The sequence below is a fragment of the Solea solea genome, chromosome 13 (genome assembly GCF_958295425.1).
Source record: "Solea solea chromosome 13, fSolSol10.1, whole genome shotgun sequence".
Classification (NCBI taxonomy): Eukaryota; Metazoa; Chordata; class Actinopteri; order Pleuronectiformes; family Soleidae; genus Solea; species Solea solea.
The window spans coordinates 6,343,234-6,370,747 of NC_081146.1; the positions used below are offsets into that span (position 1 = coordinate 6,343,234).

A 27,514-nucleotide genomic window follows, 5' to 3' on the forward strand; every position below is an offset into this window, starting at 1 on the left:
TATGAAATATTGAAGCTTGTTTACACACTCGCAGCAGGAATACAAGGTTGTAATGAAATAATAACAGCGTGTTAATTGGCAATAAGTCACTTGGCCTGTGTGCTAACAAAGAGGACGTCAGTACGTCAGGACTTAAGTACATCAAATGTACAACCAGCAGGAATGAGCACGTTTGGCTTAATTTAACATCATTTCCACCCACCCCAAAAAAACTCTATTAAGCACATTAACGTCGTGTAGGCCTTGGCAATGGTTAAAAATAATATATATATCACAATATATATATATATATATATATATATATATATATATATATATATATATATATATATATATATTATATTATATTATATATATATATATATATATATATATATATTATATTATATTATACATATAACAAAGGATTATTGCCTGTTAGTCTGATAGGTGTTTTCTCTCTATGAGGAAGTTAAAAAGCAAAATGAACTGGTTTCTTCAACTTTCACCCAGGAACATATTTTTAATGATCTGGTATTTAATCATCGTAATTATTTTTGAGCTATTTTGCTCCTATTGCCCAGCACTATGTATATGGATGAGGGCTCTACTTCATAATCTGTCTCTGTGTTTGTGTCGAGTGAGATTATGTGACTGATTACCACATCAAATTAAATTACTACTCAGCATTTTTAGGTCCAGGTAGGAAGTTAGCAGTGGCTGTGGATCAGTGGTAGTGTGGGTTTTCTTTCAACAGAAAGGTTGTGGGTTTGAGCCCCTGCTCCACTAGTCTACATGTTGATGTGTCCCTGGGCGAGGCATCTAATCCCAGAGTGTGAACAGTGAAACTCGTATGAAGCAGCTTTGAGGTCATCAGGACTAGAAAACATTATATACTGTATACCAATGTACATAGTATGTATTCATAGTTACAGTCTTCAGTTTCCTTGTTTACTTCAGTATTACTCTTCTATTCAACCCCATTTCACAGACCAATACTTAATTGTCCTTCATTTAACTACATTACGGCACTATAGTTCCTTTTCGGGTAAAAGCTTTAAACAAAAAAAGGCTCTCAGGAGCTGAAGCAAACAGCAGTTACTTCCTCTGGCACTGCAGTAGACGGCAGGAAAAATTCAAAAGAAGTGGACAGGCATGGTGAGTTGGGACAAAGAGGCCTTGAGATGGAGACGTGTATTTCTGTGATGCTCACATGACTCATGTTTGCTCCAGGTTTGTGTCGAGCGTTTTCATGCAGGGATAATGAAAAGAAGTGCTGTCTTTATGCTCTGCAGTAGAGTCAGGTGCAGCGGTGAACTCGGGAACAGGCCAGTTGCCGACTGATGAAATCACAACGGTTGTTATGGGAACTGTGCTATTGCACGTGACAGAGGAAATGGAAAGGGAATTTTTGACCTTGACTGATGATATTGTACATTTCCACTATTTGACTATATGAGGCTTTTGAACAGAGGGAAGGTTTCTGGAAATGTTCATGGACAGCCAACACAATGATACTCACACTACATTTCACTGATACTCCAGCAGTCATTATCTCCATTTTTGGCTCAACACTCACTTTCACTTTAAGATACTTGAGCATCAGATTGAATTCAGGTCTTGGAGGACTTTCAGCAGCACACCTCAAACACGGATGAAGTTCTCCTTTTATTATTTTCTTCCATTCAGACAAGAATCTGCTGTTCACTGCTGTAGAAGAAGAGCAGGATTTAATGAAGTCTCAGGGTGTCCATGATATTTCTTCTTTCGTCTCTGTTCAATAGAAAATATTTATAGGCTCTGGCAGAACCGCTTCTCTTAACTAAAACTTCTCAGTTACCGAAAGTTAGCCCCTCAGGTTCAGCTCCGCTGTATCCTTGTATGACCTGTTCCAGTCAAATAGCATCAATTCTCAGCTCTCTAGCTCCCTTTAGTTTAGTTTTTTTTCCCCTCCTTCATCATTAATTGATTCCTAGCAGATGCCTGCCTTTTTTTGTGAAATAAATGAGCAGAATATCAAGTTTCCACTATTTTTATATACAGATACAAACAGTCAAAAATCCATCACTACTTTTAGCTTTAGTTTTAGTTGAGGTAGACTCTTAAGCTTACCTTCACTTGATATAACTCGAGCTCCTCGGCTTCATTCACCCGTCTCTGCGAGGCACAGAGTACTTCTTCTTTTACTCTTCGAGCAAAGAGAGAAAAGAAATGAAGACCTACAGAAAAACCTCCCGATATTGATGTATTGGTGTGTGGTTCACAAATTTAACCTTTCTATTCTATTCACTTACTCCATCCATCCATCTTCTACCACTTTATCCTCCACATGAGGGTCGCAGGGGAAGCCGTGCCAATCACAGCTGACATAGGTGGCGATAGGTGGGGTAACACCCTGGACCCTGGACAGTTCGCCAGTCCATCACAGGGACACATAGAGACAAACAACCATCCTCTCTCACACCTACACCTCTCTACACCTACAATTTAGAGTGTCCAGTTTACCTAATCCCTAAATCTGCATGTTTTTGGACTGTGGGAGGAAACCGGAGAACCCGGACAAAACCCACACACACATGGGGAGAAAATGCAAACTCCATGCACCCATCCTTGTTTCGACCAGGTCGCAAACATGGGTCTTCTTGCTGCAAAGGCAAGCATCACTACACCAACCGTGGCCCCTATTCACCAAATCACCAACCACACTGCAAATCACTGGTCATTTTATTAGGTACACGTGTAATGAAGTAGCACCAGCTGTGATCTCCTGCTGCTGCATCTGCTTCAAGGTTTGATGCAGTGTGTGTTCAGAGACGTGTCTTCTTCATACCTTCACACCTACACTTTTGAACCAGTCTGGCCATGCTCTGTGACCTCTGGCACTACCTTGAGATGTTTTTTGTGTGAGAAAATCCTAGTAGATCAGCAGTTTCTGAAATAATCAGACGAGCCCGTCTGGCACCAACAGCAATGTCGTGTTCAAAGTCACTTAAATCACCTCACCTGCTCGTCTGCAGTTCAGCATTGTTCGACTTGATTCTTGTGTCTTATGTCTCTTCCTGACCAATCCGTGGCCGGCAGTCTGACGACGTCACGTGTAGTATCACCTTAGCTCGAACCTCGAACATCGCCAGAGAAGGTACCACAAACTCTATCTGGTACCAGGTGCTATGCAGCTGGCCCCCACATATTCAAAACCGTTCACCATTCTAAACCCTGGCTGTCTTCATCACTGATTCAGATAACTGTTGATGATTCAGATTGACATGATAATAATCACAGCTTTACAGCACATCATCACTTTCTAACACAGAGATGGACATTTACAGCACTGAATATCATTTCCTCCAAGGACACCCTTTGGGACACTGTCAGTAGGGAACTTCATGACGACACCCTGTTTGATTAGAAGGACACTCATAGGATTTTATCTGAGTTCTCCTGGTTTCCTCCCACAGTCCAAAGACATGCAAATGTGGGGATGAGGCAAATTGGACACCGGAAATTGACCATAAGTGTGAATGTGAGAGGGAATGGCTGTTTGTCTCTATATGTGTCCGTGTGATGGATTGTCAGCTGAGACTGGCACAGCTCCCCCCGCGACCCTCATGTGGAGGATAAAGAGGTAGAAGATGGATGGACACCAATAAGAAACAAAGTTAGAAGGTCATCTTATAAGGAACAGCATCACTTTTCTCCACTTGTCAGGCACTCCTTTAGAAACAATACGTATTTTAAATTTATATTTTGCTTTAGAGGCCACAAATGAATAGCAGCCAGTAGAGCACTTGCTCATGTTTTTCCCAGTCTAGAGGGCACTTTAGTGCATGTTTTTGTCCATTAGGGCCTTGTGCACACCACTGCATATAAAGCTGAAAGAGAGGAAGCAAAATACAAATGAGGGGAACGGTTGGTTCTAATAAATGTGCCAATGTAGGAGCAGGAAACACGTCTTGTTCTCCCCGTGTCTGCATGCGTATCCTCCAGCTTCCTCCCATCATTAAAAACATGTATATATGTTAGACGCAGATTGGTCCATTGAGTGGCGGCACACTCAGTCACACATCTCTGATCAACCCCCCCTCTGATCAACCCCCCCCCCCCCCCCCGACCTCATAATTACATTGTGCAATCCCGGTATAATAAATATCCATTCCTATGGCGGGGCTGGCTGTGGCCTTGAGTTTGACACGTGTGATCTAAACCAAATCAGACATATGAGATGCGGGCTTGTCTTAAAATAATTTGATGCAAGTCATGTGGGAGGTTGTCAGCCTTTAAAGATAACCACATGAGAGGAAGGGAATAGGAGGAAGGTGCATGTAAAGATCCTGAGTAATCAATGCTGCATGGCAAGACAGCCCCACTCTCCAGGGAGCCACAGTCTCTGAAGCGCAACCTTCAAAGAAAAACATGTCTGCCTCATCATGCTGATATGATACGTCAAGGTTGAATAATGTTATTCTGCTGTGTTTTGAGATTGTTCGCTGTCTTTGGAGCTTTAGTGGCCCTGTCCCCTCTGGCTGAACGCCCGGTCGGCTCTTTAATTCCATTTGGAGTCACGTTAAGGAGTCTGAGAAGCTACTCATCTTCCCAATGAGCCAATGGGCCACTTTGGGGCACTGTGTAATTCCCAGAAATGAGTGGAGTGGGCAAGTCTATAGTTCCACTGACCTCTGAGGATAATACTTGATGTGGCAGAATCCACAGTGCAGCTGCCTGTACTCTGCCTGTCTGAGGAGGCTAAATCTGTTAAGTGCTATATTTTGTACATTCAATGAACTTTAGTGGATATTCAAGTGCAGTTTGAAGTCGTATGAGACAGCTATTGCGCTCACATTGTGAAAATGATGTTGTTCATCAGACAATGAAACAGTTGACCTCATACGCCCTTCACAGGGTTTGCTGTGAGTGCCACGTGATCATTTACATATCATAAAATGTGGATTATAACACTGTGAGTTACCTACAGGAGTTCAATGATCCTGTAGGTTAGGATGATTCCAATGTGCCACTTAAAATATCATCTCATCATAACAAAGATTCTTCCATCTAACAATCTAATCCAAACAGCTTTAATGTGTCATAATATCGTTTGATTCGAGGCTTAAATGTTGTACATGATTGCAGTGCAAATGTTTTATCATTATTCTATTGTTTATTATTTATTTTCTGTGACTCATTGTTATTGATACTGTATGATGGGATACTAGAGCCAGTGCATGAAGTGGGGGAAAAAAAGTGCCAGTTCTCCCCTTATCCATGTGAGGCATGTATAGTTGTATTACTAAACCATTAGACACTCAATTATGAAACAGTGATGTTCACAACATCTATGTATTTAAATGTTTTGTCCACATTTAAAAAAAACAACAAAAAACTGGGCTTGTGTCTCGTATATTTAGACTGCCTTTAACATTTGCTTTTATTATTACACTGTCCTCCAGGAGACAACTGTGGCAAGAAGTCAGTGAATATAACTAAACATTAGTGAAACATTTTGAACACTTTTAATAGATATTCTTCTTCTTTCAGCTTCTCCCTTCAGGGGTCGCCACAGTGGATCATCTGCCTGATAAAATTGATCGTTTTTGACAATAAAAATAGAAAAAAAAAGAAACAAACACTAGACAAGACTGTATAATGTATAGCTTGTTTATTTAAATGTTCATGTTTTTGTAAAATTATTTTATGTGATTCCTATCTTCTTCTTCTTCTTCATGTGAGACAGGTGAGGCGGCGCCCTAGCACCCTCTATTGACAGGCCGCCACTGCCAAGTGCACCCTGAGAAATTATTACTCTGGGCCATAATAATGAATTGGACCTAAACAGAGTATAAAGTGATGGAACTGCATACACAACTGCGGACACAACTGACTGGGGCTATTAAACCTGTGAAACAAAAGGCAAAAATAGAAAGCAAATACATTTTGTTTGATTTGAAATTTGCGTTGAAATAATGTTTTTTCTTTTCTGGGATTATGACTTTTGTGCAGGCAGGTCTGGCTCAGTGTAGGGGCCCATAGGTTGGTTTTACCCGGGGCCCTAAAGTCCCTCAGTACACCTCTGAATGTCAAAGAGAAAGTATAGGAGCAAGTTATTGAAATTTAGACTAGAAAAGTGCTATATAAATACAAACAGAGCGATGTGATTTTTTTTTAAAAGTGGCCTTTTATGTAGAGTCCCTGACGTGTGACTGACCAGCACTGACCACGCTGCTGCGGCACTCGCGCGCCAGGGCTTCAAACTCGGTCACTGTTATGTGTAGTTGAGTTCTATTGGTCCAAAATGTGACCATTCCAGCCAATCGCAGCGTGCCTACCAATGTGCAGAAAAAAGCTGAAGTAGTTGAACATTTCCTCTACCGGGAACGCCGTAATACGGTGAGTTGCGTTAAATTAATAACCAATAATTTAGATTTATGTTGCATTTTAGAGATATATTAATGACATGTCTGTGAGTGATATTAATGAATGGAGGATTTCAACGGGGGCAGACAGCTTATGCGAACTTAAGTCTGTCGCCGCCATTACACCACCGAAGAAGCGCATCCCGCCCTTCTTCTTCGTTTCTTCTTCTTCTTCGTCTTGCCGTCACAAAGCAAAGAACTACTAGCCCAAGTGGTAAACCGAGTTTAGTCACATGCTAGGCTGCCTTCGAAGGTCTCATTCACTTCAAACATTCCATTTGAGCTTTCAAGCTAGCAGGTTAGCTGGCTAGCTAGCACGCCGCGGATACGTTAGCTTTGTTGTTGAAAAAGATGGCTATCGTTGAATGTTAGCAACACTAGATTGGTCAGATATGATGCAGCTGGCTAACGGGCTGCTAACTGCTAACAGTGGGGCTGTGGTTCGTTGTAGCACGGGTTAGGCACGGAGCTAAACAGCCAACGATGTTACTGGAATGAGTTTGTTTTGCTCGTGACAGTATCACGTCTATGAGCTTGGTTCATTTATGAGTCAGCCTTTGACTGACGCTATCCCTGCAGTTAATGTTGTAAAGTAGTGACTGACACCAGGCCATCCTCCATTTTGCATGTGATGGATTAACACCCGTGACGTTTTAATAAATGTTAAATCCACTTGCCTGGATGGATGTGTCGTTATTTCCCCAGCCACGTAAATCTGGTTCATACACTGAAATAAGTAACAGCTAACGAGGCGTAATGCAGTCAACACTGTGTCCTGTGAATGACAGACTATAATAATCAAGGCCATTGTCAGTGGACCTGCAGTACTGCTGTCCATTAGGTCAGTTCTCTATTCATTTGTAGTAATTGTTTGGTCCACGATATGTCAGAAAATGGTGAATACATACACACACGTACATATATATGTATACACACATTGAAATAATTACAATGTAACATCATTGGTATGTCCATACTAAGAGTATAAAACTAAAAGTGAGTGAGAGAAAGCTATGATTAGTTGATTCATTGTCAAGTTGATTTACCTTGTTTTCATGACTGAATAGTGTTGTTATAAATTAGACATGACATTGACCATTTTTGGGTACTTTTCTACTTTCTGTGTTGTGGACACTGAGTGATAGTAAAAATGAACTGAAAAGAGGACAGTTGGATAAAAAGAAAACATTGTTATGTGAAATATGTGGGGAATCTTTACTATATCTACCAGCATTTTAGATTTAGATTTTATTTGGTAGTTGCAGCTCTTCAGTTAATTATTATCTTGTTTGTTTAGCCCGATAAAGCTTCCTCCTCCATGACAACTATTTAACTTAGCAAATAGGACAAAATGTTTTTGCACCCTCTCTCTTTTTCCTTTTCCAATGAACCTTTCATTTACTTTTTACCAAATGGCTGCCACTAAAAAGCAGAACATTTACTGTTCAGTCTCAGCTATGATTCTGAATAAATACACCGTAACTGTTGGTAACATTTGCTTAAACCTATAGTGGACAGCAGTCCACTATAGGTTTAAGCAAATGTTACAAAGGATATTTATGTGTAATGTGCCGTTTTCATAAATTAATCTACATTTCAGTACGACCACAGACATGCTCTCAAAGGTGAAATGTTTTTGAGACAAAGTCGCCTATCATTGTTTTTAAATAGGATAAAATACAAGAAATCGTTAAATTAAATGTCTGCTAATCAAAGTAGTGTATGACTGATGTTTGGGATCTGTGTTTCTTTGGTTTGTAAGGTTCTGTTTTCAGGGTATAGCTGTGCTGTTGATGCACAGCATGTGGTTTGATTTGTGAGAAGAACAGACTGCAGGAGCAGTGTTTTTGATTGTCGTTTACTTGTAGAAGCAACATTAGCTAAAAAATATCAATTAGTCCTGGCTCAGCTCATGGTGAGTCATCTTGGCAACCTCAGAGTTAGCTCCCTGCCGGTAATGTCTGTAGTGATGTCTTAATATATGCAGGCACTTCTTTTTATCAGGAGGGGGCAATGTTCACAAATTCAAATGCAGTGCACTGGTGGGAAGTCATCTGCATAAAGCTAATATTCTGATATTTCCTCTTCAAAGCACATTAAGTTTTGTGAACTATTACACTCTTTATCTAAATCGGGTTTGCATCGCTGCGTCTCTTATGAAATGTTTTCGATTTCTATTCCCCTGGCAGCCATGGAGACTTCGTCAGTGTACATGTGCTTTCCCTGCTATCAGGAGTTCGACACTCTAGAAGAAGTGCTCAAGCACCAGTTGACATGTACCGCTGAGGAGGAGCAGGTAGACACATCCGGAGCCACCCATGTCAGTGTTCCAGTGCTACAGACGCAGGTAAATATAATCACAGTTGGTTTTAGTTTTTTATGATGCGATTGTGAGAGATGTTTCGAGTCCAAGCATAGAAGTGAAAAATGTCAGTACTGTGATGGTGAAGCTAAAATGGCCAGGGTGGGTCTCATTTAAGCCTCTGAAGTGGCAAGTGGAACCTCATACATAAATTATAATTGTTCTGCTCCTCATCATAGTAATAGTGATTTTCATCACAGCACTCACCAGAACATTAAGTTGTAGTGATTCAATTAAGCATCTCAAGGCATTAACAGGGATGTATAACTGATTAATGGCTATACTGATGCCACATTTTTAACCACTGAATAACCATGAAGTCTTTTGTTGATAATATGGTCATTATTTTGTGGTGTGATTGTTATTTTACATGCATCACTTTTAATTTGTGCTTTTACGTTAACCAGGTAAGGAGGGCAAACTAAAATATTGTTAATACCGTAAAAATGGGCAACTGTCATTTGTAGATATTTAATTAATATAGTTAAATGGGTATGTCTTTACCTCTCACACTCTAACTGATTTATGTGCCAACTAGCCATGCTGAATGTCCCCAACTAGTGCTGACTTGAAAGTGAGTGTTTTTATATTTTGAATAAGCTCTCTCACCTAGCAGTTTCACTGTTCGGCCTAATGATTCAGTTCACTTTGAATAGGGATGGCCAGTTCAAGCATTTTTAAATATTTGTGGAGTGTTGAATAGCCAACAAATCTTGCATTTAAAGAAACCTTAAATTTAAATCTCTTAAATTCATCAAAGGTACACCACAAATTAGGTAGTTATTGGGGTAGAAATATTTTTGCAATTGATAAAAAATGGAATGTAACAGACCAAAGCTATTTAACAAGAATATGATAATGAACAAATCAAATCTTGTGTATTACTGTCACTTCCACTGTAGGGAACAATTTAATAACTAGTTTAGATAAATAGCAAATAATAGACTGTCTAATATATAAACCAATTAGCTTAATGACAACATCAAATACTCCAGTACTGATAATGTTGTAATAATATCTTCCAAAAACAGCCAACATTTTACCTTAAGTTTAGATTTGATTTTAAAATAAATTAGACCTATGTTAGGCATGGGTCATACTTTGTGTGTTTGTGTGTCCATAGAGGTCCAATAGCATGCACATGACTGATAGGTTGCCATCTGCCCATAACCACATGGACAAATGTGAGCACACGCCGCGCTCTTGTTGTGGTCAAGAGAGAAGGAGAAGAGCATGATAATTATGACACTGCTTGCTTGTACCTGCACGTATACAACTCAGCATTCAGAGAATACAGGGAAATAGAAAGTAGGGCAAACTCCTGGTGAGGAATTGCAGTGACTTCAATTTGAATGTGAGATCTAGTATGAATTCATGGAAAACTAGACTGGCACGCTCCTTTAGTATGAGCAAAACTGCGTGGCACGTATTGTACAGTACATGCGCAAATATGAAGCGGCTCTCTGTGGACACAGAACGTGGAAAGTATGATCCAGCCATTGCAAGGTCATGAATGCTTTTTATCTCTGGCAGAGATGAAGCAGATAAAACCAGCCCTCAGAAACTCCTGCAGGTTAAACTGGACTAACCAAACTCTTCTAAGGCTGATTAACTCTTAAATAATTGAAAACGCTCACTGATCTAGCAGCATACGAAGGCTACAACCAACCTGTAATGGAACACACTGAAAAAGACCAGATGTACTCTGATACTCCCTCCAGTCTAAAAGAATATCTAATGTAATAATCTTTAGTCCTGAATGAAGTGGTCCCCAGTTTTTTTAAGCTACATTTGTGATTATTTGTTATGTATTAATATTAGTTTTGCAGGATACTACAGCCAATATTTTATCTGTTCTCTCAAGAGTAGGTGTCATTGTATTATTTCATAATATTTTTAAATAATCATTTGATTCCACTTACACTCTATGTACAAAATGAATGCCTCTGTCTGTTAATTCTGTTGTTGTTCTATTGTTTGGCAATTTTCTACATAATGCCCGATGTTATTTTTTATATTCATAAACTCTTTGGAATATATTATTTGGAGATTTATTTCATCAAAATGCTGACCTCTATTAATGCAAAGCTTTTTGAACATGCTGTCTGAATTGCAGAGTTTAGAAGTTGTATAATGTGGTACAGTGACATACTGAGCCAAGATTTTTTTTTTCTCCCTTAATCATTTCAAATAGCACTTAGGGTTAAAAGCAGTCATTGGTAGCTACCTTGCCTTGATTGTTTCAACTTGTGCCTAGACTTCAATTTGCAGTCTTAGACACACATGTCCATAAAGCTCAGAGTCACTTGCAGAAAGGGAAGCATCTATTAATAGGTGCGACCCTTTATCCTCATGTGCCACCGATTGGCCTTTTCTCATGAATCACCAGGGGAAACGCAAATAAAACGGCATACCTTATGGCTCCCTAATCATTGCATCGCCATAAGCCCCTTTATTGCAAACATATAAATTTCCTTAGCGCTGTACATTGTGTGGCACTGGCAGAAAATACTGGCTTTTTATGTCTCAAGTGAATGGAGAGCTGAACATGAAGAGATGACACATTAAAGGAGATTTTTAAAGAAAGTCTTCCTAAATCAGTCCACTAAAATAAAAGTTTCCCCTTTTGATGATTTAGTTCAACAGAAGTGCACCTGAGTCTGACTATACAAATTAGCTCCTCCTTTTCCTTTTGGACCCAAGTGTGATTCAAGTGCTACATCTGAAAACTTTATCAGAATACTAAACGTCTTCACTTCGCATATGGCTCTATTGGAAACTCTCCATTAATGATGCAGTAAGGGTTCTGCCTAAAAGCTGATGTCTTTTAAGTTCTTTACAGTTAAAAACAAAAATTAACATTACATTGCATACTTTTTACTCTGGGTTGGAATTATATTATATAAAGGTGTAGCTGGTTACTAAATGGGCCAAATAGACAAAGATGGCTGGACAGAGTTAGGGCTTTGACTCCTTATGAATGCAATTTGTGTTTAGAGTTTCTTCTATTGCTGAAGCTTCAACACCAAATAACATACACGGTGAGGGGTGGGCTGAAAATACGTTTTGTCATAGAATACTTTGAACTTTATTTTTTTCTTTTATTGTCACACTTTCAAATGCTAATTTTTTAAAAAAATTTAACCAAATTCAAAATAAACGAATCATCACCACTAAAGGGAAACACAATAATCAATAGCTGTCATTTAGGACAAAGCGAGGTACTTACGCATGCATAACACAATAAGAATTAGGGTTCCACAATGTGGGAACTTCTCTCTATCCACTGCTCTTTTCAATATTCTCTTTATGAGGCACACAAATGTGCAGAGAGGGGGAGAGTAAGGATGTGAAAAATGACTAGATGAATTTTTCTCACCTCGGATCATTTGTAGTGATGGCATAGGTGCCCAAATTCACTTTCAAGGATTCTGTTCTGAACTGGATCCAGCAATGTGGCATTTGAAGATTTGACATCATGGCCAGTCTCTGTTGTTTCCATAAAACCGTCAACAAGTGTATGTGCTATAGTTACAGGTGTGGCAGGAATGAATCCGTGAATATTTACATGCTGGCAGAAAGTAGCAAAGATGAAAGGTGGATATCTGAACCCTTTCCAAGATAGGTGGCAGTTGTGGATGAAGGCATATGAATTCCATGGATTTGGCTAATTTGTATTTTGCTAATTTTTATTTGTTTTGAGGTTGCTGTTATTGTAATGTTAGCCAAATGAGTGGTAATTTATTTGCTAAATGGTCCTTTGCTCTGACTGCCTTATTGCTTGCTAGCATTGGGAACTAATCATATCATTTTACATGACTAAACCTTAAATGGCTCCGATTTGTAGGGTTCAGGTGTTTTGGATACTTTGCTCCACGAGGGATTTTTCATTTGACACAACTTGCATATTGCTACAGTAATATAAGGGTAATGCCCACAAGACCATCAGCTGAGATGTCCTGAATTCTCCACTGCTTAAATTAAAACGGAACAAAATGGCTGTAGCTGTAAAATCCACTGTATAATAGGAAATTAAGTACACCACCATGTACAACTAATGGAGTTTTGGATGTCTTAAACTATGACCTTGACATCCTGTTTTTTTTATCATCTCATTTGGTAGATGTAGCAAACGGAAAACCCCATGGAGTGACCCATTCAACCTTTGATAGTTATCATCCTGTCTGAGGCCTTATCTTGGCAGCCTGGAGCTCTCAGAGGAGCCTAGGCTCTAAACACATGCTGCTCTAATTGACCTCAGTACCTTAGCGCTGAATCCTCATTCCTCATCTGCCAGATAGGATAACATTTAAGAAAAACACTGCAGTTGGAATTGACTTGAACCAGTCATTTGATTAGTAGTGCAGTCTTTTTTGTTTGTTCAAGGAAACAGAGAACAATGTGAAACAATTAAATTAATCCCTGTTTTTCTTTTCTTTTTTTCATGTCTTGTGTAGCAAACGGTAATAAATGTATCGAGAACTGTTGCAGTTCCATCGATACAAGTTCAAGCAGGACAGTCCACTTTGCACATTAAAAAGAGTGCACTCGAGCAGGCCACTGTTTGTGCAAAGGAGTCATCAGACCAGCCCAGAATCCTCTATCAGTGTGGGGACTGTGATGAACTTTTCAAGAGTCTGGAACTTTGGCAGCATCACCGTAAAGAAGGGATATGTCAGCAGTCTGCTACTGAGAGCAAAAACACTTCTCAATCCAATCCTGATGCACAAACTGAGGCAGAAACCACCTTAGTTCAGACTGTCACTTCAGATTTAAATCCAGATGATTCCCCTGGGTTTGAAGCAGATATTGTGGAAAAAGTGGTTGGAGAGGAAGAGGGGGAGCCGGTTACGGAGACCTCTACACAGCAAAACTCTGATCTTGTTGTTTCTGAGGAGGCCCCTCTGACCTCTAATGCAGAGGATTCATCTCCAAAGAGGAGAGGGGCTAACAAAAAGCCAAAGCCGGAACCAGTGCTCCTGTGTGTGGACTGTGGCTCATGTTTTGGCCTGGTGTGTGAACTAGTGGCCCATCGCAGAACCCAACACGGCTTTGAGGAAGCTCTACACCGCTGCTCTGTGTGTGGGGAATGTTTTCTTAACACTACACTCTTTCTTTACCACCGCAAGCAACACAGACAGAAAGGTGAAGAAGAGGTGGTAGCAGTTCCTGAAGCAAGACCAACAGAGGGCGTTTGTGCTCAGAGCAATGGGACAGACGAGCAGGGGCAAAATGCAACTCCTACCATCAGTGTCACCTCCACTTTCACACAGCCTGATTTGTTTATGTGCTCTCTGTGTGGGCAGAGCTTTAGTAATGAGGCAGGACTGGTTGCACATCGTAAACAGAAGCACAACCTTAAGGACCCACTACACAGCTGCTCCCTCTGTGGTGTTAGCTTCATGAACACCACCCAGTACCTGTATCATCGCCGGGAACACCGCTTCACAACAGCAGGGACAGAGGAGGTGCAGATAACTGAAGCTGGTGATGAAGTGACCACCACCACTAATGAGGATACCACACATGGCACAAAGAGGCTGCTTTCCCCGCCTGCTCCTGCCAGTGTTTCGGGTTCACCCGCTCCTAAAAGACATAGGCCCTCTTTAAGGATCCTAAGGGGCGGTAGTGCACTCAAGGGTAAGTAGAGTGAATTAGTTTAAAGTAGGGCTGAACGATTAATTGCATTTGTGATAATATTGCAATGTGATGAAACAAGATTATGTAACTGCAAATACTGCAGTTATACTTGCATGAGAGTGGTGCACGAATGAAGGGAGCTACCAGTTGTACAGTAACCTCAGACTCAACAGAACCTGGCTCTGCACAGACACTTATGCCTCAAAGAGCAACTATTTCGGCTTTTAAAAGAAGTGCTGCAAGGTGCCAGGCTGTATGTGCGCATACATGTGTGAGAGAGAAAGTGTGTGTCTGTACGATTGTGTGTGTGTGAGTGAGTGAGAGAGGTGGAATGTAAGTGTGTGTGTGTTGGTGATAGCCTTGTATCACACAACTCGAATTGAAAAGAGCAACACGTGTAAAAATGTGTAAGAAGCTGCTGGGACTTTCAGAGTTGGAATAAAAAGGCAACAATGACAAAGGCACTGGGAGAGCTCAATTTTTTGAATAATATATAAGATAAGGAACATTAAAAAAACCACCTTAAATCACAGTTCCAATATTAGTTAAAAATAATAAATTGCAATTAGAATTTTTTCCCCCCAAATCATTCAGCCCTATTTTAAAGCCTGTTGTGTGGAAAAGCTGTCTGTTTTATGGTGTTTTGGTGTTTCTTATGAGAATTCTTTTCCTACCAGAAAAAAAAGGTACAGACATTAAAGAAGAAACGGAGGGAGGCACTGCATCAGACTCGGATAAAACCAACCACCCTCCACCCGCGAAGCTGCTGCAGGACTGGGCCCGTACACCTCTACCCCACGTTTGCCCTTATTGTGGCAAAACCTTCACCCGGCGTGTCTTCCTCCGCACCCATGTGTATAGTCACACCGGAGAAAAGCTATTCACGTGCAAGGTGCCAATCAAATTTTAATCAAAATATGTCCTCTCTTGAGGCTGAGGGATAATTTGCTTTGAGCTAAATGTCATTCCTGTAGTGTACTTGACATTGATGGGATGATGTAATGCTTTGATGAAGAGACAGACACAGTTTAAACCTTCAACATCATTTTTGACAGATTTTCCGGTGTCACTTGATCCACTTTGATCATATACAATTTTATCTCTAACCAAAGGTGCTTTTAGCTATTGTAGGTATGTACTTGTAAATGGCACTGATCTCCATTGTTATTACAGATTTGCTCTAAGGCCTTCACCAACTCCCAGAGCCTTCTGCGCCACAGCATGAGCCACACGGGCCACAAGCCCTTCAACTGCGATGTTTGTGGCAAAAACTTCTCCCAGGCAGCCACGCTGAAGAGACACCGACGCATTCACACTTCAACGCAGCCTCGCCGCAAGCGTGGAAGAAAACCGGTACACTTCCCACCTGTTTCAGTTTGCCAAAATTGTTTTTCAAATGTACACCTTCTGTTCCAAAATGGACATTTTACAAAGTAAAAACTAGATAAAGCTGAAATTAAATGGGTTCGGGGGGGGCAATTGATCATTTTTTTGTTAGTTGGAGTTACATTTTTAAAATGTTAGAATAAAAACAATGACAATATTTACAATTTGTAAATAGTTGTATTTCTGTTGTTTGGATGAGCACTGCATTTTTTAAATTAAGCTATATTTTTTAATTAACTTCTGTCTTTCAATGCAGATGTGTGTTGTGGACAGCGACGGAGCTCATAATATCTTGTCGTGTCCTCACTGCCCCTCAAGGTTCAACACGGAGGATCAGCTTAACTATCATAAGTAATGACAGTTTGTTTTTTTAGCTTTTTCTGTTGTGTGTTTTTTTGTGAAAGTGTGTGGTTGGAAATGGCAAAACATGTGGAACAATTGTCTTTTATTTTCAAGCTATTTTTTGTGTGTAAATATTCATGTGTAAGAATTCTGTTTCCGTGCATAAACCTGGACAGGATTTAGATAACTCGCCCTTGCCAGAAGCTGTGGTAGCTGATCTGTGTGACTACTGAGCAAGACCTTTAAGCTGCGTGATGTGCAAATTAACTGAGATGTCTAGGTGTCCTTGAGCCTCATCCACATACAGTATGATTGACAGACAGAGGCCCCGCGAATTAAGATGATAAAAATCACAACACAGGATGTTGGAAGAAATTGGTCTTGTCCTTCCTGGCCAAACAAGAGAAGGGTAGAAGATATTATGTACTATGTATTTTATTTGTGTTGGCTTTAACACATGGCTGCAGTGCAATTACAAGTACAAAGCAATGACTTCAGCCTCTTCAGTTTATCATTTTTTAATGATACCACAAAAAGGTAGAAAATGGAAAGAAAAAAAAAATCACAAGATCACCGTCTAATGTGTAAGAATTAACGACATCTAATTTAACAGTGGACTTCTTTACCCACCCTTCTCTTCTCAAGTGTGTCGGGGAACTAAAGTGGCCCGAAAATAATCGTTCCTTAATCTCAGATGGTTTGCTCATCTGCCGGAGAAAGCCATCAGTCAAGAATGTTTTATTTCCAAGGTTAAAAAGCACACAATATAATGTTTTAGGCCTTTTCCCTTTATTGATAAACCTCAAGCAGCAAATCTACTGCTGTCACGTTAACTTGCCTACCTCGTAATACTGTACATGCAGCATCGTGTCTTCTCTCATCACAACATCTGGCTGGAAGACAGAAATTTCAAATCTCTTAGTTGTCTCAGGGTCACCTGTCCCTGAAATATTGATTTCAATTGTCTTTTCTTAAACGGGGAATAGAAACAGCCTGCACTCTTACATGGGCCTTGAGATGTCCTTGCACATCATCTCGAGCTTCCTGCTTTACTTTAAGTGACTTGCGTGATTAATTGCTTTGGCTATAGCGACACTTGTAGTTGTTTGGTGTTCGTAATACATTGACTTGTGCAATATTTAGTGAAGTATGTTTTTAAAAGTTCAACATAATTTGTTTTTGTTGCGATTATTAGAAGCTGCCAAACAGCCAATTTTCCCCATGCTGTGAAAGCAGGCCTCGTGTAGCATTAGGTGAATACATGATAACACTTCTCTCCTCCCCTAAGGCCAAATCCAACATAGCATTATGTAGTGGATAAATATAGTCTCAACTCTGACTCCTCCCATTTTTCTGCTGCTCTTCTATTTCCAGCCATTATACACTCGGCTAATACCCCTACATTTAACCTAAAGGACATTTAAGCACTTGAATGATAAGAACCTTCAAGTCACACAAAGGGCAGAAGCGTACAATCAAAACATGATGTTCCCCACCTCCTTTTATTGAAGTCATAAATGCTAGTATGTCAGGAATTATGTTTAATTATTTACACAGTAGTCGTGTGTTTTGCGTTTGTCCCGTCTTGATGTGTTTGTTTCTTTTTATTTGTGTTCTGTTGTGTACAGCATTAGTATGCGGTTAAATCATTTTACTTTTATGTTTAATTAAGCACTTTTTTTTGTTTAAATAGACTCCTCCACACCAGCCACCCATTCCCTTGTATTGAATGTGGAGCAGCCTTCACACGCAGGAGAGACCTCGATCTTCACTCGCTCACTCATCAAGGTGAGAGTTAATGGCCCAGCTGGTCATATATCTTTCAAATCTAAAAGATTAATACTGTACGTAAACTGCATAGAATGATAATCTTTGGTCATCAAATCTTTTCTGATACCCAGTACCCACAGGTCAAAAAACACCCCCCACTTAATCAATAATGGACTTAAAAAGATTTCACTCCTATTTCACTCCTGTGCCCGTTATCGCAGTCTTTAGCAAAGCCATCAACATTGATGTTTGTAGCGATCCTTACTTTTTAAAACTTGGGATAGTGCTCAATATAATTTATTTCATCAATCAATGGACAAAGAGTAGTTTTCTCTTTCCTCCAACTTGTACCTCCGCTGTGCCTGTGACGTCACGATTCACACACAGGGGATGCAGCTGTGGAGAAAGCATCACAGAGCAGAACAGACACTGGCAATGGGAATGGTGCTAATTGCCATCTTTAGTGGATTTACCCAGGTTTCAAGATCCTGGATATATCCTCTAATTTTAGTGAAACAGCTGTGTGTGTGTGTCTATATTTTATCTTCTGTCTTTGTGCGGAAGTGTGAATGAATTCATTGTGAATTGTTAAGCTCCAGCTACAATACCGTGTGCTCCAAACTAATTAAAACGAATTAAATATGATGATGTAAGTACAGCATGCAGAGAGCGGCTATTGATTAATCTAGGGTTGCCGATAAATGCCCCCATCAGCTTGCGTGGGTGGCCTATCTTGTTTATTCACAAACATAGGTCCAAGTTATATGTGCGTTGTCTTACCGATGCATTAGGTCAATGACTTTACATTGATCTGCCTCCCATGTGGAATGGAGGAGGAAGGTGGAGGTAAATGAATTAGGTCAACATGTTGACACTTCATCTTAATCAGCGGGGCGTTGGCAAGGCAACCTCGTTAGTCAAGCCTGAAGAGTCAGCGTGCATCAGGGGTCAGAGGTGCGTGGCTCCTCTGAGAGAGATGATTGGAGAGATTGATCCATTGATCAGTCCAGGGCCATAGGCTGAGATTGTCCTTATTAAAGGTTTAATTAGAGGCTCCCAGTGGGGAGCAGAGTGGATCGTCCCCACTGGGATAGACGGTGCAGATGGTTAGCAGATTGCAAGATGTTGGTGTGACGACCTATGGACGTACTGATCAGGCATCAGTGTCTGCGATTTTCCAGGCAATTTTTCCAGAGTAACCTCTGTAGCTGTGTGGTTTGCTTTAGCAGAAGGAAAACAAGCCATCGGCTGATGAGGGCTGAAAGGACGAATTGATAAACAATGAATGTGCAACCATTTTCTTCAATGATTAGTCAATGCAAACAGTTTTTAAGCACATATTTCCAATATTTGCTGAGTCTGGTTTGTCTGTTTTATGTCACTGTCAATTTGATATAATATTAATATAATAATCTTTGGGGGGTTTTAGAATGTTGTTTTGACAGAAAAGGCAGCTTGTAGATGTCTCACTGATCTCTGGGAAATGACTTTAGTTTATAGGTCCTAATTGAGATTGGACAACCAAATCATCTTAATTATATAAAGCAAAACAACTGTCAGTTTTGGATCTACAATTAATTAAATGCTTTACTTCATCAAATGTCATAAAACCATATAATTCTACTTTACAATCAATCCACATCAAACCACGTTTCATATTCACAGTAATCCATGCTGGTAGAGACCTCAAATATTGGCAATAACATAGTTAAAAGACTATACATATATATATATATATACATATACATATACATATACATGTATACATATATCTCGCCTGTAACACTGACAATTACTCTGCTCCATTACAGACAAGCAGCCAGAGACATGTCCTCACTGCTCGGCCCAGTTTGTGAACGAGTCACTGCTGGAAATTCACCTGCAGCGTTGTCCCACCACAGATGAGGAGAAGAACACTGGCCGTGGACGGGGTCAAGGCCGCGGACGCTGCACTGGACAGGTCAGTACCAGACATCAAGAGAGAGTGGCAGTTTGCCAAATTTTAAATGACAATAAAGCAAATGGTGTTGGATGATTTGCTCAGTCCATTTTTGTTTTTGTAATTAGTTTATCTTTCATTTAAATAATTTTCCTATAAAAACGTGTTTTAAAGCATACACTTAGCTATGGGCCACACATCTGGTGTTATGATGATATTATAAGCAAATGTCTGCTACATGCAAACCACTGTCGAATGAGTTCACATGATGCTGTTTAAGCCAATTAGCTCCATGTGACTTTCTCAGTGTAGTAGTTTTTAGATCTTGCGTTGCCCAGCAACATTCCTGTTGCGTCATCTGTTTTATGTCAAAGCAGACGGAGGCAATAGTAACATTGTGCACGTAAATCAAGATGACATCAAACAGGTTGGAGCATAACTGCTCAAGAAATAGCAGTTTTACGAGATAAACACTTCCTTAGATTCAGAAAACTTTATTTATCCCCGTGGGACAATTCAGGGGGCAAAGAGCGGCACAGTGAAGGATACAAAACTTCTGTCTTCTGTTCACAAACGCTCCCTTTTTCAGGCCTGATCGCATTGCTTGGCAGATCCTACAAAGACCATATAGAGGCAGAATGATCTAGTCATTGAGAAACATTGAAGAGTCATTCTGTACTCTTGTTACATGCCTTTTCATGAGAAAAAATATCCTTCAGCAGCTACTGGTATGAAACCAGTGTGATCGAGATTCAAGCAGATGTTTCAATTTGCAGGTCAGTCTGAAAGTTCTTCTGCTGCAGACGGTGACCTTCACTGTTACCACATTTTTCAGCTGATAGTAGCTTTGTTTCCTGTGGCTTTTCTGATCATGTGTGATGCCAGTGAATCAGTTGGTGGTAACTTGTGATGTTGTAAGTGGCAGCCAGCAGTCTCTTAGTTGTAAAAAATGGTGTGTTGCTGATGCTGTATTTACTCTGTGCTGCAGATATGCCATAATGTAATGTTGACAGAGTGGGACCTGTCTTGGGTTAAATCATTGCCCATTCATTAATGTTGTTCTCCAGCTGGATCTGCCATATCCTTGTTGCATTTATCTGTAACAAAACAGAACAGTGAATAAATTAGAATTTCAGCTGCTTTCAGTCATTTGTGTCGTAGCGGCTGAGGCTATCTATTGGTGCTAGAAGGCATGTACAGTTCATAAATGATCTTTTTTTTTTAAACTAGAGCAAAAAGAGTGCAGTTGTCCTCCCCAATCATTTAATAGCCTGTGTTATCTTCACCTTTGGAAGCTGCAAACCGAGGTGTCCTTTATCTGATGCCAGTTTAACAGCTTATCAAAGTTCATGTTCCCGCACAAATATATCGGCCATCGTCCGTTATTGGACTGATGGCGACCAGTTGAAAAAGGTCACCACTCTGAATTGAACTTTGACATTGTGTTTACGTCACAGTTGGACCATAAAGACACCGACCTTTTCTCTTTTCATTATTCCCCCATCTCCATTCTCCATTTCCCCATTTTCTCTTCACCTGCCTTCCATTTCCATTTTCGTCATCTCTTATTTTTAACTTTTATTTTCTTTCCCTCCCTCAGCTTGAGTGTGACCTATGTGGCCACCGTTGCATGACCCAGGAGGGCCTCGACCTCCACCGGTTGTCCCACACGGGCCAGACTCCTCTGAAATGTCCAGTGAGCCCTTGCCGCCGCCGATTTACCACTAACACAGCCCTGGAGGAGCATGTGTTGGCTCATTTCCACGGAACACTCAGCAAGTCTAAAAACCGACCCCGCTTCCGCTGTCAATTTTGCCCAAAAGAATTTGCCTACAAGTCCACCTTTGCTGTTCACATGAGGACACATACTGATGAAAGGCCATTTGAGGTAAATGCCACTTTTCTGTGTCCGTGTGTTTGTGTGTGCGTGTGTTTGCATAAATAGATAATAACTCTCAGGCCATAAACTTGTATTTAGTTGGTTTATGCAAACGCTTTCTTACATTTCACCTGTATTTCAAAGTGAAATCCAGCAAGGCCTCACCCCCCCCATGGTCACACCAGTTCATAGCTGTGGCCATCTCTCTGGTTCCGGACCATGGCCATTTGTGCAGTGTGTGTCCTACGGGTGTTTCTTCCCTCCCTGTGCACCTTTGATTAATGGCAGGCCTGAGTTAGGGCCTGTCAGCTCCCCTCTGTGTCTGTTACTATTCTAGGACTCTCCCTCTCTCTGCTGCTCTGGTGACGAGGCAGGACATCAACTATAGACCCACCCAAGCCCATCAGAGCTCGTCGGGCTGTAGAGATTGATTTAATGTTTGTGGCTTTGCTTTGGGCTATATCTATCAGGCAGCCCAGAGATTGAGGTTCAAGGGGCATAGGTCCTCAAACACAGAGACAGTTATGGGGATGGACTTTAATTTAAATCAAATACAGAGCGTGTTCCGTCACAAAAGGAAAGGTTATTTCATTAAGGCTACAGTTTCAATCCGAGTAGTTTCAGTGGAAGTCAAAGTAAACAACAAAGTCATCCTTTTGTTGTGTTCCGGTTTCATCTAGTATCTACATGCAGTTCATTTTCAGGTCACAGATGGAAGCAAACGGCAAATGCTCGAGCGACAGGAACGACGGGGCAGGGATTGACTTTGTTTAGAAATTGTTCAGCTCTCAGCTCATTAGTAACATTTCTCCTGTTGTCCTTTTGTTAATTTATTGGACAATTAACAAAGGAGAATTAATGTCATAGTATTCAATTATTCATGCCATCAATCACTATCTACCAAAATACTCTGGTTGTAGTTTTAAATAATAGCTGACACATTTATTATTTATTATGTTATTTGTTTATTGGTTGATTTACATCTGTTGTCAAAAGGCAGATTGATGGTGTGGAACAAAATATACAAGCACAGGCAGAAAAAACCCCCCAGCAACAAATAAGGTGTTAAACTACACACTGTATTTCATAACAAAGACAGACTAACTATATATATGTGTGTGTGTGATGCAGCAAGACAAACCAGAAAATAGGGACCGTAAGTTTTAATGTGCTTTAGGGACCAAAGTGTTGAAGTGATTAGTGCTAAAGTGCTTATTTTATTGCACATAGATTTGTAAAAAGTTAAAATAAATTGCACCTCCAAAGACATTACTTCATTACTTGAAGCTCTAGGTTGTAATGGATGATTTTTAAAGTGTTTCAGATTTGAATTGATCGATAGCTTGTGTAAAAGATTTTTTTTAAAAACACTTGTGTTGTTTTTTGTATTGGCTCTGTATCTTTTCCCTGTTTCTCTGTGTTCAAACATACCCTGTTATCTCAGCTGCACCACAAGTGCTGCATCTGCACAAAAATATGACAGAGGTCTCAGAAAATATTAATTGCAGTGGAGTTTGTGCACTGGCACTTTTGTGAACATGACTACATTCCTGCTAATGCATTGTTGCCTCTTTGTGCACTTTCCCCTTCTCCACCTCTTCCCCCATTCTCCTCCACCAGTGTGCCACATGTGGCAAGCGTTTTCGCCAGCTGCCCCATCTGCGGGACCATGAGCGCATCCACAGCGGCCTGAGGCCTTTCTGCTGCTGGATCTGCGGTAAGAGTTTCAGCGTGGCCGCCCGTCTCACCGAGCACGCGCGCACCCACAGTGGCGAGAAGCCCTACCCGTGCCCCCACTGCATTGCTGCCTTCCGCTCTCGCTCAAACCTGGATAAACACATTCGGCAACACGGAGAAGTGCCGCTGGAAACTGCCGAGCAGGTGGCGCAAGCAGCTGAGGCTGCGCAGGTCCAGAAGGTGCTCGAGGGGGCCAAGGTTCTATCTTCTCTGGCCACAACCGGAGAGATTGATCATTCCACAGTGCAGACCATTTATGTACTGCAGGGGGCCGAGGGAACCACTGAGACTGTCATGATCCCATCTGATCAGCTCGGCGGCATGGAAGGAACTTCACAGGTTGTCATCCTGCCGTCTTCAGTTCTAGGAAGTCAGACCATTACTGTTCCTGGTATCACCATGGACGGAAATGAAATCACCATGGTGGAGACGAGCCAGTCCCCACAACATACCATTGAGTTCATCGTGGAGGAGACTGTATGAAGACAGATGAGAGAGAAGACAATGACTGGAAGATTAAGTTAGAATATATTACCTATTGATAGTGTGGATTTTATTTGGATAATTGAAGATGACGCCTTTATCTTGTGTTATAGTTTGATAGGTCCCACCCACCCTGTGAAGTAAAAATGATTTTTACAACTGTTCAGAAGAAATGTAATTTAATATTGTTGTGGAAAGTGTGTATTTTTAAGTTTGAATGAGAGGCAGGTTGTAAAATTGTACATAGAAGTGCTTTTACAGCCCCTGTTTATTAGGGGAAAACCAGTGGTGGCCTGTGATGTCTTCTGCTTTCTTTATAATAAAACGCTTCAGCTTCCACAATTGTGCTTGTCCATCATGTTATAAGGTGAATGACACAAGGCCGTGTTCCTTATCCCATTAGATGAGATGGATTTTATAAATCCTGCTGTAAATCGCCTTCTCCCTTTTGACAAACAATTTGAGCTGCTGAGAAATATACAGATCCACTACCACACCAGACCTCTCCCTGTCACACGCACGCTAACGTAGGTGCAAGTTGTGCATATAGATCAACCGTCATGCTCCCGTAATTTGTAAGACATTGTTATTGATCGGTGTGTGCTGTAATTAAATACAGTAATAACATGGATATGGTGAGATTTATGATGTTTTATCTGAAGTGTAGCATTATGCAGTGGTAAGTAGTGTAATGGAATTATCCTGCACTTGCTGTGTAGTTATCAAAAATAATGATCCTATTTGTGTCGGGAAGGAAAGAGGTATAATGTGATCTAAGTTTTGCCAGCGCTGCAGTAGACCATTATAGGCTTAAAGCACAGTTTATGGCTGTCTCCCACCCAGTGATTGCTGACAGGGTGTTTGAAACCCCCACCTCACACACACACACACAGATGGAGGAAACTCAGTCGTGGTTTGTTTTCATGTCATGGAGGGAGAAATGCTGATAATTGTGCCGGGGAAGTGGAATGGTAAAATGGCAGCATTTGTGCAGAATGAGAAGCCAGTGCTGAGAATTCAACTGCTCTTCATTGCTTTACTGTGTTGACAGTCAAGCAGTCAATAAATGAACGTTGTTGGGCTTTTTTTTTTTCTTTACTTCTCAGTGAATCTTGACAGCTGATATTCTGCTGTGCTGTTTATCATCATACCTGCAGCCTGACACTGAAGAAAATACACAGCGCAAACACAGATGTGTAATGACACTGATGATGGCGGTGGAATCATAAAGCTGGGATGCTCGAGGCCGGCAGTATGACTGCAATATAATGATGTTTTTTTTCCTTCCCCCTGTAAAGAAGACGGTATGCTGTCTGCCTGTGTTCATCCTTAGCTCAGACTCAACCTTGTGCTTTTGCTGCTTGTTTTTCCCCTTTTTTATTTTTGTCTGAGTTTGTGCCCGGCACGTTGATGGAGAAAAACAGATTTCCCCCCCACAGCGATGGAGCCTTGAGAACCAATTTGAGTGTAATTAAAATATTACTGAGTCTATAGTTTGACTCGTTGGATTGAAGTGGAGGTTTTACTGTTATGGTGCCAGGATGTAAGCTACCTTTAATGAGCAAATGTGGAGTTTGATTAAAATGCAGCTAAACAGTTTATGCCATTGTTATGTACAAGATACAGGAATACATAAATTCTTGAATCTGTGTGAACTTAGATCAAATGCAACGTGTTGAACTAAATGTGTGGGGAAGGATATTTTAATTGAAGTGAAAACCGTTGTAAGATGTGGCTCAGCTGCTGTTCTATTCTGCACCTTCTTGGCGAATATACACAAGCTGATATTTGGTAAATGATTTATACTCATGCGCGTACGTAACTGCTGCATATGCTTGCATGTGCTTTGGTGTTTGCTAATACGTGCTTAAATTATTCATGGGATTTATAGGTTGAAGAAGCTGTGGCTGAGAAAAGAGCGCCTTTCTTTACTTTTAATATAGAAAACGAACCATTATGCATAATATACATACTGCACATGGGCCCTGAATCGACCATCTCATGTAAGAATACCCTTGATGCAAATAAAAAAAAAAGAAGAGGAAGAAGCACATGTGTTCACTGCTCCCACCCTGGGCATTCCTTTGATTCTCACCTCTTTTTCTTTTTTTATATCATAAACACTAAAAATACCCAAGTGACCCTCAGGAGAAAATGTGCATATTCAGCTCTCACAGCGGCAAACTCGCTGACATCACATTGTCCCGTGCAGGTGGAGGACACCAGGAGCTGGGATGTTTGGCTCTCACTCATGTAGTGGACACAGTGGCTCGGAGTCTGTGGCTTTTAAATCATCAGCAAGAGTTTCAGTTGTTACGTCAGACGTTTTTTTTTAATTTTTTTCTTTTCTAAAAAATGTGAAATTCTAATTTCTAATTATCCTTGAGCAAAATGTTTAAACAATTTATCAATTGGATCTCTTTCAACCATTCATGCATACCAAACGTCCATAACCTTAAACTTCACAAGCAAAACTTTCAACAATTTTGGATTCTTTTTAAGGCATTTAATCCATTTTTTGCCACTTACATAAATTCATTATTAAGTGGCTATCATTATTTTTAGGTGTCGTACAGTTCTCCAAAAGTCAAGGCTGTTTAATTGTATCTGGCTGTTTCAGTGTTGGGTTTTTAATGAATGTACTCGTGAAGCACAGTGACCTTGAATTAGACAATACAAGTTTCTTTTCCCCTAGCCTATTTAACAATTTTAACCAATACTAAAAAAACTAACACCAGCTGACACAAAGTGCTGTAGAATCAGAGATGCATGTAAATAGAAACAAAAAACATCTAAAAACAAACAATAAAAACAGAGACATAACACAAAGAAAAAGAATAAAAACTGGAAAAATCAACTGGGTCGAAAGCCAAAGAGTACAAATGTGTTTTGAGATGTGTTTTTTATCCACTCATCATATACTTTAAAATAAAAATAAATGTCCGTTGTATTTACACCACTGGCAAGTTACACAGCTGATAAAGCCTATGAGTGCCGGACTGTGTTTCTCAGTATAGCGGTGTTTAGATCTCATGCCACCTGCAGACAGGAAGTGATTTGTTTTAGTTGCTTTTTATTATTTTAGTATGCAAGAAAGGGAAAATAAAATGTCTTTTGATTGTTTGATTTGGAAAAGGTTTGTATGTCATGTTCAATGTCTATAGAAATATAGGTTTTCTATTACCAAATTTGCATTTATGTATATAATATTTTGCCAATAAAATCAATAGATTCATCGTAAAGAAGCATTTCTAAAAAAAACAAAAAACTGAACACATTTTCCCACAACAGTGAAAAGTCAAAAGTGTTGAAGATCATTGATTTGCTTTTGAGATGTCCTTATTGTCCCAACATGAAATATCTATGTGGTGAAAAGTTGTGCTTATAAATTAGAGACCATACCAAAAGAACCTGTTTTGTTTCACAGGGATTTTGTCTACATTGTACAGTTTAAAATAAACCTCAGCCAGCCAAAACAAGAGAAAATATAATGAGGAATAAAGTTCCAAATTGAGACAATATTTAATCCAATTAATTAATCATAGTTTAGCGTAGATTTGTTTCATGTCAAGACCAAGTGGCAGTCA

The 27,514-nt window shown here is 40.2% G+C and overlaps 1 protein-coding gene across 1 annotated transcript; it reads left to right on the forward strand.

Moving 5' to 3' along the window:
• The first annotated feature begins 6,217 nt into the window (after positions 1-6,217).
• Positions 6,218-24,269, forward strand: znf574 (zinc finger protein 574). Its single transcript, XM_058648465.1, has 10 exons — positions 6,218-6,363; positions 8,579-8,736; positions 13,209-14,391; positions 15,069-15,283; positions 15,565-15,744; positions 16,034-16,128; positions 17,813-17,907; positions 19,701-19,849; positions 21,429-21,716; positions 23,328-24,269. The coding sequence occupies exons 2-10, from the start codon at positions 8,581-8,583 to the stop codon at positions 23,925-23,927; spliced, it is 2,961 nt and encodes a 986-aa protein (XP_058504448.1). The 5' UTR covers positions 6,218-6,363; positions 8,579-8,580; the 3' UTR covers positions 23,928-24,269.
• The last annotated feature ends 3,245 nt before the right edge of the window (positions 24,270-27,514 follow it).